The sequence below is a fragment of the Sinohyriopsis cumingii genome, chromosome 16 (assembly GCF_028554795.1).
Source record: "Sinohyriopsis cumingii isolate HCF-2022 chromosome 16, ASM2855479v2, whole genome shotgun sequence".
In the NCBI taxonomy this organism is placed as follows: Eukaryota; Metazoa; Mollusca; class Bivalvia; order Unionida; family Unionidae; genus Sinohyriopsis; species Sinohyriopsis cumingii.
Window position 1 is genome coordinate 4,788,800 of NC_142976.1, and position 18,441 is coordinate 4,807,240.

Genomic DNA, 18,441 nt, shown 5'->3' on the forward strand with positions numbered 1-18,441 from the left:
TAACAATAAGCTTCGCTAGTTCAAAGAATAGAATATTCCCATTTATATTATCAAAAACCTTGATAACAATAAGCTTGACTAGTTCAAAGAATAGAATATTCCCATTTATATTATTAAAAACCTTGATAACAATAAGCTGGCTAGTTCAAAGAATAGAATATTCCCATTTATATTATCAAAAACCTTGATAACAATAAGCTTGACTAGTTCAAAGAATAGAATATTCCCATTTATATTATCAAAAACCTTGATAACAATAAGCTTGACTAGTTCAAAGAATAGAATATTCCCATTTATATTATCAAAAACCTTGATAACAATAAGCTTGACTAGTTCAAAGAATAGAATATTCCCATTTATATTATTAAAAACCTTGATAACAATAAGCTTGACTAGTTCAAAGAATAGAATATTCCCATTTATATTATTAAAAACCTTGATAACAATAAGCTTGACTAGTTCAAAGAATAGAATATTCCCATTTATATTATTAAAAACCTTGATAACAATAAGCTGGCTAGTTCAAAGAATAGAATACTCCCATTTATATTATCAAAAACCTTGATAACAATAAGCTTCGCTAGTTCAAAGAATAGAATATTCCCATTTATATTATCAAAAACCTTGATAACAATAAGCTTGACTAGTTCAAAGAATAGAATATTCCCATTTATATTATTAAAAACCTTGATAACAATAAGCTGGCTAGTTCAAAGAATAGAATATTCCCATTTATATTATCAAAAACCTTGATAACAATAAGCTTGACTAGTTCAAAGAATAGAATATTCCCATTTATATTATCAAAAACCTTGATAACAATAAGCTTGACTAGTTCAAAGAATAGAATATTCCCATTTATATTATCAAAAACCTTGATAACAATAAGCTTGACTAGTTCAAAGAATAGAATATTCCCATTTATATTATCAAAAACCTTGATAACAATAAGCTTGACTAGTTCAAAGAATAGAATATTCCCATTTATATTATCAAAAACCTTGATAATAATAAGCTGGCTAGTTCAAAGAATAGAATACTCCCATTTATATTATCAAAAACCTTGATAACAATAAGCTTGACTAGTTCAAAGAATAGAATATTCCCATTTATATTATCAAAAACCTTGATAACAATAAGCTTCGCTAGTTCAAAGAATAGAATATTCCCATTTATATTATCAAAAACCTTGATAACAATAAGCTTGACTAGTTCAAAGAATAGAATATTCCCATTTATATTATTAAAAACCTTGATAACAATAAGCTGGCTAGTTCAAAGAATAGAATACTCCCATTTATATTATCAAAAACCTTGATAACAATAAGCTTGACTAGTTCAAAGAATAGAATATTCCCATTTATATTATCAAAAACCTTGATAACAATAAGCTTGACTAGTTCAAAGAATAGAATATTCCCATTTATATTATCAAAAACCTTGATAACAATAAGCTGGCTGGTTCAAAGTATAGAATACTCCCATTTATATTATCAAAAACCTTGATAACAATAAGCTGGCTAGTTCAAAGAATAGAATATTCCCATTTATATTATCAAAAACCTTTCAACCGTACTATTTAAAATTTCTAATGACTTCATATTGCAATAGGAGTATGCATTGCACATGTTCACAAATGACGAACAAATTGTTACATACAACTGTTGAGTGTAGATTTAACTGTGCAGCTGCTTGAATCCTGCAAATAAACTAATGATTTTCTTCACATTTATTTTCTATATTCATTCTTTCAGCCATGAATGATAGTTATGGGTATACAGACTTCAATTTGGAAGTACTGGGTATCTTAATAGGATTTGTCCTATGGGGTGTCATTATGCAGTAAAGGGGTTGGTGTCTAAAGGCTTCATTATGCATAAAAAGGTTAATTCACTTATTAAGAGTTTGCTAATAAGACAGCTATGAAACTAAGATTGGACTAAAATGTATCCAGCTCAAATATTTTAAATTTTATTTTAATAAAACACATAACACTAGGAAAAACTAAACCAATAAAATTTACTCTTGTATCTGAAATTTATTTCTGCTTCAAAGGCAGCATACTGTATGTAGAATATGTTCTTGAAAAAGTGTTGGCAAAGTTTGGTACAAGTTAAATCGCAATTTTAAAAACAACAAGCGATTCTAAGTTGTTTAGAAAAGGGAATGTATTGTACTGTTACGAATTATTAGTTACACGCTAGTATACCAGGATGTATTGAATAATCGGACCATCTTTAATCCCATACAACTTGCATAGGGTTCAACATGGCTATAATGTTCTGTATATGTTGGTATACTTGCATGTAATAAATATATTACCTTACAAATTCTACATAAACTTATTTGTTGAAAGACTAATATATAAAAATATCTTAGCTGCCATTGCTTACAATGCAGATGACTGTTTACAAACAGAACACAAGTTGTAGCAGTTATATCCCTTTGGTCCACCACATCCCCCAGCCCGTCAAGCTCTGTCTGAATGACTGACAAATCAACATTGTTTAATTAATACCTTATCATCTAGTGATGAATTATTTCCACTTCTGAATAATTTCTACTTATAATGAAATCTCATTTCCATATATGATAAAATCATATATATTTGGATCATAAAATTTTTACTTTTGAAGTGCAGGTTATCTGCCATTTCTTTAATTAATTAGTGTATTTCCAGTTTTCATGTGACTCACATGCATCCTGCTTATATGTCATGTGAAATAGTTATAACCTTAATTGAGTTTTTAGAAATGCTTGATTTTATATCTTGATAATTGACCAATTATGTTCCAATAATTTTGTTTTAAAATGAGGTAATATAATACATTACTTATTTTCTACCAGGTATACCTTTTTAGGTGTAAAATCAAGTTTCATGACTGTATCTATTATCCTCCATGGCACCTGATATTTGTATATATTTTATCTGGAATCAATACATACAAAATAAGACAACTCAGTTTCAGAGTTCTGTAAGCTGCGATTCAATTGGCTGATCAGTATGGTGACCTTAACATGACCCCAAAATTGGATATTCTCAGATCTTGCTATGGTGCCAGAAATAGGAGAAATGCATTATTTGAATTTTTTTGAATAATATTTTTTTATCACTTTCCATAATCACTAAATTGAACATTTTAAAAAAACAATGAAATTATATTTAATTGCAACTCACTAAATAAATGATAAAATCTAAAATAATTCAGTATACTCTTGTCTGTGGTTTTATTGGCCATAATGGAGGAATGTTCCAAACAAAACAAGCCATTTCAAAGACTCAAACAGCTTTTTGCCCTAATGGTGCAAATTATTGTTCTTACTGACCTTAGTCCTAGTTAAGAATGGACAAAGGGCATCTAGTTCTAGTTAAAAATGGATAAAGGGCATCTAGTCCTAGTTAAGAATGGATAAAGGGCATCTAGTCCTAGTTAAGAATGGATAAAGGTCATCTAGTCCTAGTTAAGAATGGATAAAGGTCAACTAGTCCTAGTTAAGAATGGATAAAAGGCATCTAGTTTTAGCTAAGAATGGATAAAGGCATCTAGTCCTAGTTAAGAATGGATAAAGGCATCTAGTCCCAGTTAAGAATGGATAAAGGTCATCTAGTCCTAGTTAAGAATGGATAAAGGCATCTAGTCCTAGTTTAGAATGGATAAAAGCATCTAGTCCTAGTTAAGAATGGATAAAGGTCATCTTAGTCCTAGTTTAGAATGGATAAAAGTCATCTAGTCCTAGTTAAGAATGGGTAAAGGTCATCTAGTCCTAGTTAAGAATGGATAAAGGTCATCTAGTCCTAGTTAAGAATGGATAAAGGCATCTAGTCCTAGTTAAAAATGGATAAAGGCATCTAGTCCTAGTTAAGAATGGATAAAGGGCATCTAGTTTTAGTTAAGAATGGATAAAGGCATCTAGTCCTAGTTAAGAATGGATAAAGGCATCTAGTCCCAGTTAAGAATGGATAAAGGTCATCTAGTCCTAGTTAAGAATGGATAAAGGTTATCTAGTCCTAGTTAAGAATGGATAAAGGTCATCTAGTCCTAGTTAAGAATGGATAAAGGCATCTAGTCCTAGTTTAGAATGGATAAAGGCATCTAGTCCTAGTTAAGAATGGATAAAGGTCATCTTACCACTGTTTTAAGATAGGTGTCTAGCTCCTCTAACATAGGCACTGGGAAAGTCCTGTGATCATTGAATTCAGGATTGTTAGAGTTGGGTACAATGGCTGTGTCACGGTCATTATAATCAAAGAACTGGTACACACAGTATGGTGAGGGCTGAATATCTAAAACAAATAGTAACAAATAAAAGCAATTATTTCATTATGCAAACATATAACAACTATCTGGAATATATATATATATATATATATATATATATATATATATATATATATATATATATATATATATATATATATATAAGAGGCTTCCATAAATCCCCCTATTTGCCAGACATTACCAGCAGTTAAAAAGTTTTGACCAGCATATACTGAGCAACCAGATATATTGGTCATAGGAAATCCCCTAATATTATTATATCATATTGCTCTTTTCATCTATTTATCCATTAAACCATCAAATAAACATTTTAACAATGTGAAAGGTCACTGTGTCTAGTTTACAGATCATTTCTTAGTCAGACAACCGATAAAGGTACTACTGACTTAACTTAACTAAAAAGTAATTCAAAACTAAGTCTAGTTTACACACTTCATTTTTTGACCAATCAAAAGAGGTGTTACTGACTAAGCTTGTTACAGTTTGACTGCCTGAAGGCTATATTGCTTTAAGTTGGCTTGTGTCACAGTTTGACTGCCGGAAGGCTATATTGCTTGAAGTTGGCTTGTGTCACAGTTGACTGCCTGAAGGCTATATTGCTTGAAGTTGGCTTGTGTCACAGTTTGACTGCCGGAAGGCTATATTGCTTGAAGTTGGCTTGTATCACAGTTTGACTGCCTGAAGGCTGTATTGCTTGAAGTTGGCTTGTGTCACAGTTTGACTGCCGGAAGGCTATATTGCTTGAAGTTGGCTTGTGTCACAGTTGACTGCCTGAAGGCTATATTGCTTGAAGTTGGCTTGTGTCACAGTTTGACTGCTGGAAGGCTATATTGCTTGAAGTTGGCTTGTATCACAGATTGACTGCCTGAAGGCTATATTGCTTGAAGTTGGCTTGTGTCACAGTTTGAGTGCCTGAAGGCTATATTGCTTGAAGCTGGCTTGTGTCACAGTTTGACTGCCTGAAGGCTATATTGCTTGATGTTGGCTTGTATCACAGTTTGACTGCCTGAAGGGTATATTGCTTGAAGTTGGCTTGTGTCACAGTTTGACTGCCTGAAGGCTATATTGCTTGAAGTTGGCTTGTGTCACAGTTTGACTGCCTGAAGGCTATATTGCTTGAAGTTGGCTTGTGTCACAGTTTGACTGCCTGAAGGCTATATTGCTTGAAGTTGGCTATTTAAATTGGGAGGTGAAGGGCAACATAATCCTTTAGTGAACAATAGATCAGTAAATTTCAAAGACTGTCTTCTCAGTAAAGATGTGTGTTTGTTATTCTAAAGGTTTATCAGTTTTTAATTGGTCGGCTTATATATGCTTAGATGAGACAATACTGAGTATCAGTTTTACTGCTTGAGAGAGCACTACTCTCCATGTCAAAGCAAAATAAGGGTAACTGAAACAGGTATCTGTATCAGGAAAACAAAGAGAATGTTTATGCCAAACTGATGAACATTAAATGAGTGGATTTACCACAGTGCAAATGTGACACTGGCGACAGCAATATTGTGAAAATACATTTTGCTAATCACAATTTAAAAAACAATGTGTGCAGGAATCAATAGAAAATCATAGAGATAAACTTATGGTCTGCCATTACCATGTAAATAGATGTATGTGACGATCAAAAGTTTCTTTATTTATTTCACCATTGGACTATACCAGAAATGAAAACCTAAAGTGTGGTACATATTTTCTAAGCATTAAGTTTGATAGTAGTCAATTATCAATAAATTGCTAAAAAAGTTGACTGGAACAAAATTACATATCATTAAATTCTATACAGCAAAGATTTTTGAGAAAATAAATGTTTTTAGATATAATTCATTTGAGAGGAAACCAGAAGATGATAATAATACTAACAGTAGCAATTCCAGAACCAAAAACGACACATTTCTGGTACATGTTACAATACAGTATATCATGCTTTCTTTTTATCACATTTTGCTATAACACCTTTGAATATTTTTACATTATATGTCACATATATTTGTCACCATATTTTTGTGGGAAAATACTTATAGCAAGAACAATTAGAATTTCAGGACATATGATATTAATGTAGTCCAATCCATCAATCAAATATTAATCACTCCTATATCATGCATCACTCAAACAGATCAAAAGCCCCATAAAAAAAACATTCCATTCTCATCTCATTCACCTTGGAAAACTCAAAACTCTTGAAAATTAGAACTGGCCCATTCTCACAGATGGAGATTTAAGTGTTATAAATATGTAAGAAATGCTTATTTAACAAGCTTCAAAAATGTGATTAATAACTTTACAATTTGTAATTTATTAATATTAGTTTAAAATAATTAATTGAATAAATAAATGTTTCATTGATTGGACAGTACATTTTCATGAAACAAACATTCTTTTTAACCATATATTTATAAAATGCCAGTAGTATGTTTTCATTTCCTTGTTAGGTTAACCAACACTAATGGTCCTTACTTTCTTGCCTTGTTTACACTCTTTTCCTCTGATCTTTAGACCTCTGACAGCTTTAAATTAATCATCAATTTACCAATCTAGTTTAATTGGCGCAAAATATAAAAAAATACAATATCAAATTGAATTGATGTCTAGGCTACACTGCATCTAAAGGATAAGACATACGTTCTCTCCTTGCTTTAAGTCCAGAACATCTGATGATTTTGATGTGCAGTTCATTTACATTGTCTTTGGGTCTCAGAGCTGCAGTCTCATCCAAAGCTTGGAGGGCTTGGTCTGTTGCCCTCATGTTGGATGCCATATAACCCAGAGCCTTGGTCCTCTCCTGGAAAGGAGGTACAAAAGGCATAGTAATGCATTTGACATGTGAAGGTTTACTAAATGATACTCCAAAAAATAACAAAACAGTTTTAAACCTACCTGTATCTGAACTAAGAAAATTTGAACATAAGAAAAATATATTAAAATACCAACAAAAAAAACCAAACATAAATAACAAATAAAATGTAGAGATGTTTGATTTTATAGGTCATCTCCTAAAATTATGGGACTATCCTTTTCCCAAGCACATGTCTTGGTAAACCTTCGATAAATGTGTTTAATATATTAAACTCTAGCCCTTAAAACATGCTATGTTTAAAAGGGAAGAGAAAAATAGCATTCAGTGTTTACTATGAAATTTCTGGTAGATACACTGAGGTCACATTGGAAATAATTCTAACAAACTCTATTTTAGTACCAAAAGAGCAAGACAAATTTCATTGGCAGAGCTCAAAAATTAGATGGCCCTATGCCTGAATCTCTTTTTGTCTCCATCATGCTTCTTCTCTTTTGTAGCTGAATCTCTAATGGGCTTGTGTAAAGAAAATTGTGATCAAATCTGCCAGAAAGAAACCTTGAGCTCATCAACAAACTGTGGCAGTTATAATTATTTATATTCAACTATCAAATATAATTATTTATATTCAACCCTCTCCTCGGACTCCACTTGTAGGTTTTTCCACTTTATGAAGATCCATATACTTGTAAAAAAAATTTTTAAACTTTGTGTGCAAAGGTAGGCACATGACCTACTAATGAGGAACATTACTATTTCTTGTCTCTGTATTTCACAGGTCACCTATATTTAGCACTCACTTGTCCTTCATGAATAATATTGAGTTCTCACTCACTCATGCTTAAAGGTAATGCACCACTGGCTTAAATTTTGAGTGGTACTGACGCAATTCTTTTGGCAATTAAGCTAGATAATTACCAGATTATAAATGTGTCCAATTCAATCTTTTTCCAAATTACATTAAGCTAGATAATTACCAGATTATAAATATGTCCAATTCAATCTTTTTCCAAATTACATTAAGCTAGATAATTACCAGATTATAAATGTGTCCAATTCAATCTTTTTCCAAATTACATTAAGCTAGATAATTACCAGATTATAAATGTGTCCAATTCAATCTTTTTCCAAATTACATTAAGCTAGATAATTACCAATTTATAAATGTGTCCAATTCAATCTTTTTCCAAATTACATTAAGTTAGATAATTACCAGATTATAAATATGTCCAATTCAATCTTTTCCAAATTACATTAAGCTAGATAATTACCTATATACAAATGTGTCCAATTCAATCTTTTTCCAAATCACATTAAGCTAGATAATTACCAATTTGTGTCCAATTCAATCTTTTTTCTAAATTAAATTAAGCTAGATAATTGCCAATTTATGAAAGTGTCCAATTCAATCTTTTTTATGAAATCAATTCAAATAAAAATCCAGCAGACAAGGTAGTCCAATTCATTTTAGAAGTACGCTATTTTGGAAGGAAAATACACACTGAAAATGAGCCAACTTAAAATATAGTTATATGTATTTTATTTATGTTATAGTAGGTTTAACATTATGTCAAAATAACAGTAAACAAATACAACCATTTGGGCAAGTGGATTGTGAGTCGGGGATAGTGATTTTTTTAAACCACTTGCTTTGGAACTGTTTCTGAAAAAAAATTCTTTATGAACTGATTTGCATTATCACTGCAGTGATGTACACTGAAGGAACTACAGAGGCAACCTACTACCCAAAACTGCCAGTGTTACATGCCGAGTGTTGCACAGATAGTGAGCCATAGGAACAGTCTAAACTGAAACTGACAGTGTTACATGCCGAGTGTTGCACAGATAGTGAGCCATAGGAACAGTCTAAACTGAAACTGACAGTGTTACATGCCAAGTCTTGCACAGATAGTGAGCCATAGGAACAGTCTTCCACTGAAACTGCCAGTGTTACATGCCGAGTGTTGCACAGATAGTGAGCCATAGGAACAGTCTTATACTGAAACTGCCAGTGTTACATGCCGAGTGTTGCACAAATAGTGAGCCATAGGAACAGTCTAAACTGAAACTGACAGTGTTGCACAGAGTGAACTATAGGGTCAGTCTTTCTCACTAAACTGCCAGTGTTGCACACTGAGTGAACTATAGGGACAGTCTTTCTCACTAAACTGCCAATGTTGCACATTCAGAATTGCTCAAAAGAGTAAGCAATAGGGACAGCCTTCTACCCCAAACTGATAGTGTTGCACATTTAGCACCAGTCAGATGTCACACACAATTTCTGTTGACAACCCTATGCAAATATGACTTTCTATTCAGGAGAAGCAGTGAATACAAGATTTAAAAAAGACTGCTGTGACAGGCATACTGGATGTCAGGTTGGCCCAATTTCAAAAAGATCATAAGATTTTCTTGTAGTGAAACACACACACACACACCTGATGATATGACTATCCATCCAATAGGAGTAGCGGTAACAATATTTTCTCGCAGTGAAACACACACACCTGATAATATGACCATCCATTCATTAAGAGTAGCAGTAACAAGATTTTCTTGTAGTGAAACACACACACACACACACACACACACACACACACACCTAATGATATGACCATCCATTCATTAACAGCAGCGGTAACAAGATTTTCTTGTAGTGGAACATACACACACACACACACCTGATGCTATGACCATCCATTCATTAATAGTGGTAACAAGATTTTCATGTAGTGAAACACACACACACACACACACACACACACACCTGATGCTATGACCATCCATTCATTAATAGTGGTAACAAGATTTTCATGTAGTGAAACACACACACACACACACAAACACACACACCTGATGCTATGACCATCCATTCATTAAGAGCAGCGGTAACAAGATTTTCTTGTAGTGAAACACACACACACACACACACCTGATGAGATGACCATCCATTCATTAGGAGTAGCGGTAACAAGATTTTCATGTAGTGAAACACACACACACACACATACACACACCTGATGAGATGACCATCCATTCATTAGGAGTAGCGGTAACAAGATTTTCTTGTAGTGAAACACACACACACACACATACACACACCTGATGATATGACCATCCATTCATTAGGAGTAGTGGTAAAAAGATTTTCAAGATGTCACTATTCTGACCATACTGAAACTCAATCAGAAACCAATAAACCATTGGATGAATGTATGTGTAAGCAGTGCTAGGATAAGAAGTGAAAACATAATTCTGCTAATGGACAAACAGACAATGGATGATTGACAATTGGCCATCCCACATATGATTTTGGTCTATGATCCAGGATCCAAAACTGTCATTATCAGCTACCCATCATCCTAATACATCAATTGCTGTTGATGATGTTTACGTTACAAGGTACTGTGACAGATGAACATGACTAACGACAATATACCTTTCAAAACAGCATATATAATAACTTCATCCTGAGAACTCATTCACCTGTGATATCATCATATTCTTCTTCAATAACTTTAAACTTTTACTCTGGTCACAAGAAGTTGATATTACAGTACTAAAACTCAAGGGCTTGGTCTCAACAATACCTTGTACAGTCTAAGAGCTTGCTCCATGGGAACCCTAAGTCTGATCCAGTATTCCACTGTCCCAAAACCAACTCCTGTCAAATCACCTGCAACACCTGGTTAAAAAAAATTAGATCTTAAGTGGACTGAAATCATCTACTAATAAATAGGCTACAAATATATACACTACTACTAAATTCACTACTAATAAATCCACTACTAATAAATACATTTCTGAAAAATCAAACTCTTCTGTACTATAAATTGCTTATGTGTTATTGTTTTGGGCTAAACATCTTTTTCAGTACATGATAGGCTGGCTTTACATGGTGGTGTGTATATCAGGTGGAGAAGAACCCTAAAACAATCCCAGGAAGAACCACCGACCCACAAGAAACTACTGGCAAGCTTTGTCACACACCAACACTGGCCAATCCTGAGATTTTAACCCATCTATGAGTATGATGTATGATCAATAAATATAGCAGGGATCATGAAATTTTAAGGGCTCTTTGCTAGACATTTATTTGTCAATTTTGCTTCCAGATATGCTGAACTTTCTTCAATTTTGTATTATCCTTCCATCCTTTATTAGTTTTGTCTCATATTATTTATTTACCAAAAAATATTTTTTTCTTTAGAAAACTGAAAATAGAATTTCATCCAACAAATGTATTTTATTCTGCTCTACTACTTTAAAAAGTTAAATACTGACTGACAACAAGATGACATACAATCTCAAAAATACATCACACTTAATTGTCAGGCATTTCTGTTCAAGTCTGACATTAAAGTTTTATTTAATCATGTTCTCAAACAGGCATATATATATATATCACACACACACACACACACACACACAGATCAAACCTGTCCTATTGGTCACCTGAGTTCAGCAGTCACCTAATCACAACAGCCATTCTAATTTCCCCCCTCACAAATTTCCTATATAAATTTCATGTAATCAGCGTTAACCTCTCTTCTACAGTCAGCGGCCATCAGGTTTATTACATGAATTGATAACCAATGGAAGCTTCTTTTCATTCCCTAATCATCAATTAGCTGATCTGTTTAATATCATAGACTGGTCTCCTGTGTGTTTGCTAAAGATAAAAATATATCATGAAACAAAATCTAAAGACCATTAAAAAATCGCTGTTACCACAATACTTACTGTATTGTACGTGTACAGGCAATTTTAGCAGTTAAACATATTTAAATATATTCTGACTGCTTCATTTAGTTGCAAAAATCCACAATTTTGTTCTCTCTCTGTGTGTGACTTGGATTTTTAACGTAGCTTTAACAATTTTTCAGTCATATCACTATAATATCTGCAGTGTGACAGCTTATAGTGATGTCTAGCACTGAGGCGTCATGCTGCAGACATGTAGCATGATGTCCCATCTAGTCACATTATCCTGACACCAGGCTGATCAGTACTAACACTAACCTCTTAATGCTGAGCGCCAAGCGAGGCAGCTGTTAGTATCATTTTTTAAAGTCTTTGGTATGACTCAGCTGGGGATCAAACCCACGACCTCCTGCATCCAAGGCAAATGCTCTAACCACTAGGCCACCGGAGCGGTCTTTGTTCTCTCTGCCTCAATATTTTGTATTTTATATATCAATTTGCACAGACACTGTATCTGCAATGGAATTTCCAGATTCGCCAAGTCAAAGTTGCATGTATTGTAGACATGTATCATAAACACTAAATTCAATATGTTCTGGAAAGCAAACTCAACAAAAACAACAGTAATAATAATAATGCCTACCTAAATAAAATACCTGTAACAACAGTAATAGTAATAATGCCTACCTAAATAAAATACCTGTAACAACAGTAATAGTAATAATGCCTACCTAAATAAAATACCTGTAACAACAGTAATAGTAATAATGCCTACCTAAATAAAATACCTGTAACAACAGTAATAGTAATAATGCCTACCTAAATAAAATACCTGTAACAACAGTAATAGTAATAATGCCTACCTAAATAAAATACCTGTAACAACAGTAATAGTAATAATGCCTACCTAAATAAAATACCTGTAACAACAGTAATAGTAATAATGCCTACCTAAATAAAATACCTGTAACAACAGTAATAGTAATAATGCCTACCTAAATAAAATACCTGTAACAACAGTAATAGTAATAATGCCTACCTAAATAAAATACCTGTAACAACAGTAATAGTAATAATGCCTACCTAAATAAAATACCTGTAACAACAGTAATAGTAATAATGCCTACCTAAATAAAATACCTGTAACAACAGTAACAGTAATAATGCCTACCTAAATAAAATACCTGTAACAACAGTAATAGTAATAATGCCTACCTAAATAAAATACCTGTAACAACAGTAATAGTAATAATGCCTACCTAAATAAAATACCTGTAACAACAGTAACAGTAATAATGCCTACCTAAATAAAATACCTGTAACAACAGTAATAGTAATAATGTCTACCTAAATAAAATACCAGTAACTACTGTATATACTTGATAATAAGTTGAGTCCAACAGCTAACTGTACTGACCCAGATTCTCCATCACATATTGCACTGGCAGATCTGGGTCTATGTAGTGTGTCTGTAGTCGGAAGAATAAGCAACATGGACCCTGATCTGTCAATGCAATCACTGTATATGCTGTTTGCAGCTGGACTTGACATATAATGCATTGGCTTTGTGGGGTTTAACACAATTTTTTAGCACATGATACACTGTACATGGCAGCCAGTTTATTTGGTAGAAGAAGAACCTGGGAAGAACCAACTGACATGAAGCTGCTGGCAAGCTTTCTCAGAAACCCACATTGGTCACATTGGTCAAGCCAAAACTCAGACTGACATGCTCATCTGTAAAGGCAAGGATCTTAGACCACTCAGTACCCAGGGCCTAGACATAACATATAAGCCGGTACATACGGTTCATAGAACTAAAGAAGACACTAACTTGATTCAACTTAAAATGTGCTGTAACCAAAGCCCAAGAATGATACCTGATAAAGTAGCAGTGCCATGTATTCTGCCATGTGTTTTGTCAAATATTTCTCTGAAAACAAGCTGACAGGCAGCAAGTGTGCTGTAATCCTGACCAAATGATTGGTGCAACTCCAAAGTGCAGGACTCCTGAAATGATCAACAAAATTAAACACAATTATTCACACGGACTTTTCATTGACAAGTCTGTATGTTAAAAATCTATAATCAGAACTTGACCAATAAAACATTCACTTCAAAATCAAGATTTTTGCTGATATGCTTTTGCAAATATATACATGACACAGTTTCCTTTAAGTTAAAGAAAGACACTAAACTCATCATGTGGTTTAACTTAGCAGAATTCACAATTAAAAAAAATCTTTATTTCAGGTATACAGACCTTAGGCTCAGTGTACCTACTGTTATATACAATGCATTTTACAAAGCTATTCATACATGAAAAGAAAATATTAATCTGAGATATAAAGAACAAATTCATGTGACATAACAAAATACCACGAATTGCTGATAAGGTATTGTTGTTATTGTTCTTACTGTTTAACACAATTTTTCAGCACACAATAGGCTATACATGTCAGAGCGTATGTTTGGTGGAGGAGAACCTGGAAAAACCCTGGGAAGAACCAGTGACCTACAGTAATCTACTGGCAAGCTTTCTCACATACCCACAGCCTGAGACTCAAACCCACACAAACAGAGGTAAGATGTCAGTGATCTGTAAAGGTGGCTCCTTTGACCACTCAGCCATCCTGGACCAAATTTTTGTTCAGCATGGCATTCATGTTTTCAGACAACGTAGTTTAAGACTAAACATTTGCACTCTTAAAACTCTTAAAACTTTCGTATCATTTTCGGAGTTAAAAAATTCTCCCTTATCTAAGCATACATATGACAACATTTTAGAAAATGTAATTCATCTTTATCAGTGTGTGTGTGTGTGTGTGTGTGTGTGTGTTTCCAAAATGCTTAATTTTGCCAGACAGATCCAATTAAGAAGCTGAAATTACTGCTTCCTAATTCTGATTGTGATTAACTGGTTATGGTTAAGTTAATACATTAGAGGTAGCTGGTCAAGGAATTTACTAATTTATACTGTATTGGTTTCTGTTATCATGCTTAAAAGACAGCATAACACTCCAATCGCACCCCCACCCCCCGAAATGAATTAAGACCTTTGACCCTAAAATCAATTTCTAAGGGATTTCTATCAATTTGTTTATTGAAAAACAATGAAATACAAAGCCAGGTCACAAGTCATCTTATATATAAAGTCACTGTGATCATAAGCTCAACAAAGTAAAAAAAGATGTAAGGTGATCTTTTGACTTCACCCTATGATCAGGTAGGTCTTGTAAACAACCTTGTACACAATAACAGAGACATGCTGAGAGTAAGATCTGCACAATTTTCACTCAGGACCAATTTAACACTGCATGAGGTATTTTAATGACATCCAATCTCAAGCCACCATTGTTTCAAAAAGAGAAGTGATAATAAGACTTCTGAAACAGCCACTATGGCTGCCATATTTGAAGGCAGATAAGAACCATTTGTAATCAGGACCTTCTACATAGAGTTATTATAAGTGTCTCTGTGAAAATCCCATGGTGATGATACAACCATAGTGTCTCTGTGAAAATCCCATGGTGATGATACAACCATAGTGTCTCTTTGAAAATCCCATGGTGATGATACAACCATAGTGTCTTTGTGAAAATCCCATGGTGATGATACAACCATAGTGTCTTTGTGAAAATCCCATGGTGATGATACAACCATAGTGTCTTTGTGAAAATCCCATGGTGATGATACAACCATAGTGTCTTTGTGAAAATCCCCTGGTGATGGTACAACCATAGTGTCTTTGTGAAAATCCCATGCTGATGATACAACCATAGTGTCTTTGTAAAAATCCCATGCTGATGATACAACCATAGTGTCTTTGTGAAAATCCCATGGTGATGATACAATCATAGTGTCTTTGTGAAAATCCCATGCTGATGATACAACCACCCAATCAGGAGAAGTAGCCATAAGAAGATTTTCACAATGGTCTCCAAGGCAGACCTTCTGTTGGTAAGATCTGCATAATTTTAATATAAGACAAACTATAGACCCTGAGACAAGTAATTTTATCAGTCAGATGAAACCATGATGCTGAATAAATGCAAAAAGAATGTGAAATGAATGCAAATTAAATGGATTTTTAAGAAAACGAACAGCTTAAAAATAAAATACAGATTGCAGAAAAGTTAACAATACTGAGAGAGATAGAAAAAAAAGAAACAATTTCATGAATGTATTTAAAAATATAGTTTCCCAGCTGCACTAGATAGATCTCCACAGTCAAAAACCTTGTGCATGAAAATCCAGGACTAGATTGCTTGCACTAGCAATGTCATTCCTTCAAACCATGATAATGTTCATTTCAAGGCAGACATAAAGTTCTGTCATTGATGTAATGACATCAGTGAAGGTTGCATCTGTACTTTATTTGAACTAAATAAAATAAAAAAATTTAAAAAATCTACTGACAAATACTCTACAACTTTATAGCTATTTCTGAAAAATTCAAAACTGTCTTTTGCATGTTATGCTGTCACTATTTAACTAAAGAACACTTTTGATACAAAATACAAATGCTATAGTTCTCTCCCTTTAACTCTCTTAAAAATGGAAAAAATGACTTTCCATAAACCCATTTCCATTTAGTTACATTGAGCTAAACACAAAAGGACACAAAGCATGAAAGTGATAAATGCAGTATGAATGCATTTCTGAGACCATAAACAAAAACTGATATGATAGATAAAATGCACTCATGAATGGAATGCAAACTGAATGCAAATTAAAGTCTGTACATATTGCAAGACATGTTTTAGTTAAAAAAAAACATGTGGACATGAGCATCTATTCTGGAGCTGTAGTTATAATAAGATTTCCACCATAACTGTTGACAACCATACTGGGATGCTATATCTGCACCATTTCAATCAGGCCAAATATATATAGCATAAAAAGTTTTAGTGAAAACATAATGTCAGTATGAACATCTATTCATAACAAAAAGTTAAGTCAGGATTTGGAAGATGACCATGCTACATATCAGATCTTACCATTTTATTTCTGACCATCGACATGCCATAAAGTCTTTCAGTGGAAACACTATGTCAATCTGACCATCGACATGCCGTAAAGTCTTCCAGTGGAAAAACTATGTCAAACTGACCATCGACATGCCATAAAGTCTTTCAGTGGAAAAACTATGTCAATCTGACCATCGACATGCCATAAAGTCTTCCAGTGGAAAAACTATGTCAATCTGACCATTGACATGCCATAAAGTCTTCCAGTGGAAACACTATGTCAATCTGACCATCGACAAGCCATAAAGTCTTCCAGTGGAAACAATATGTCAAACTGACCATCGACATGCCATAAAGTCTTTCAGTGGAAAGACTATGTCAATCTGACCATTGACATGCCATAAAGTCTTCCAGTGGAAAAACTATGTCAATCTGGCCATTGACATGCCATAAAGTCTTCCAGTGGAAAAACTATGTCAAACTGACCATCGACAAGCCATAAAGTCTTCCAGTGGAAACAATATGTCAATCGGACCATCGACATGCCATAAAGTCTTCCAGTGGAAAAACTATGTCAATCTGGCCATTGACATGCCATAAAGTCTTCCAGTGGAAAAACTATGTCAATCTGACCATCGACAAGCCATAAAGTCTTCCAGTGGAAACAATATGTCAATCTGACCATCGACATGCCATAAAGTCTTCCGGTGGAAAAACTATGTCAATCTGACCATCGACATGCCATAAAGTCTTCCAGTGGAAACACTATGTCAATCTGACCATCGACATGCCATAAAGTCTTCCAGTGGAAAAACTATGTCAATCTGGCCATTGACATGCCATAAAGTCTTCCAGTGGAAAAACTATGTCAATCTGACCATCGACAAGCCATAAAGTCTTCCAGTGGAAACACTATGTCAATCTGACCATCGACATGCCATAAAGTCTTTCAGTGGAAACACTATGTCAATCTGACCAATGACATGCCATAAAGTCTTCCATCAATATTAAAATGCCCATCATCCTGGCCATGTTAGCTGTTAGATCAGCAGCATTTTCCTTGCAAATCATCTGCATGTCTTTTGTGAAACACCATCTCAATATAAACTCATTCAGGATAAGTTGCAATGACAAAATGTTCAAGTATCATATTAATTTATGACCATCTATATGTCAAAAAAGGTATTTTCATGTCAATCAACCTCATGTCAATTAAACCATCTGGTAGCGGGAGTAGCAATACAAAAGATTTTACAAACAGTTGTCATGGTGACAATGTTGAATGTCAGATTGTCAATTTTTTAAAAAAAATTATTACCATCTAGTATCTTTGAAGTTATGCAGTAGCATTTTTCAACACCTCAGCATGAAAGTAGCTAAATAATTCCACCTAAAGGTAAAGTTTGAAAAATGTGAAAATGAACTGAACAAAATTTTAGGAAGATAAACCCTTTAAATAAATGTAAATGTACGAAGAAGATAAAACATAAAACATAAACAACATGTTTCAGGATTTGTTCATGAAAATAAAGAGAAAGAAAGAGCTGAAGGGGAATAAAAAATTAGGTCTAAATAGTGAAATACATATTTGAATAACACGCATACAAATCAATATATTTTCTAGACAGGAAAAAATTGAATTTCCAAACCTGATATCAATGCTTTGGTGATAAAAGCATTGCCACTGCAAGAG

General features: G+C 33.7%; 1 protein-coding gene across 4 annotated transcripts in view; it reads right to left on the reverse strand.

Moving 5' to 3' along the window:
- Window positions 1-18,441, reverse strand: part of LOC149779856 (protein fantom-like) — a 197,238-nt gene that overhangs the window by 66,808 nt on the left and 111,989 nt on the right. For all 4 annotated transcript variants that reach the window (XM_089936526.1, XM_089936527.1, XM_089936524.1 and 1 more), the window contains exons 23-26: window positions 13,659-13,788; window positions 10,665-10,759; window positions 6,903-7,062; window positions 4,131-4,285 (exon numbers count right to left, since the gene is read on the reverse strand). In XM_089936526.1, the coding sequence (XP_089792652.1) occupies window positions 4,131-4,285; window positions 6,903-7,062; window positions 10,665-10,759; window positions 13,659-13,788 (540 nt within the window). The remainder of the gene's footprint in view (window positions 1-4,130; window positions 4,286-6,902; window positions 7,063-10,664; window positions 10,760-13,658; window positions 13,789-18,441) is intronic.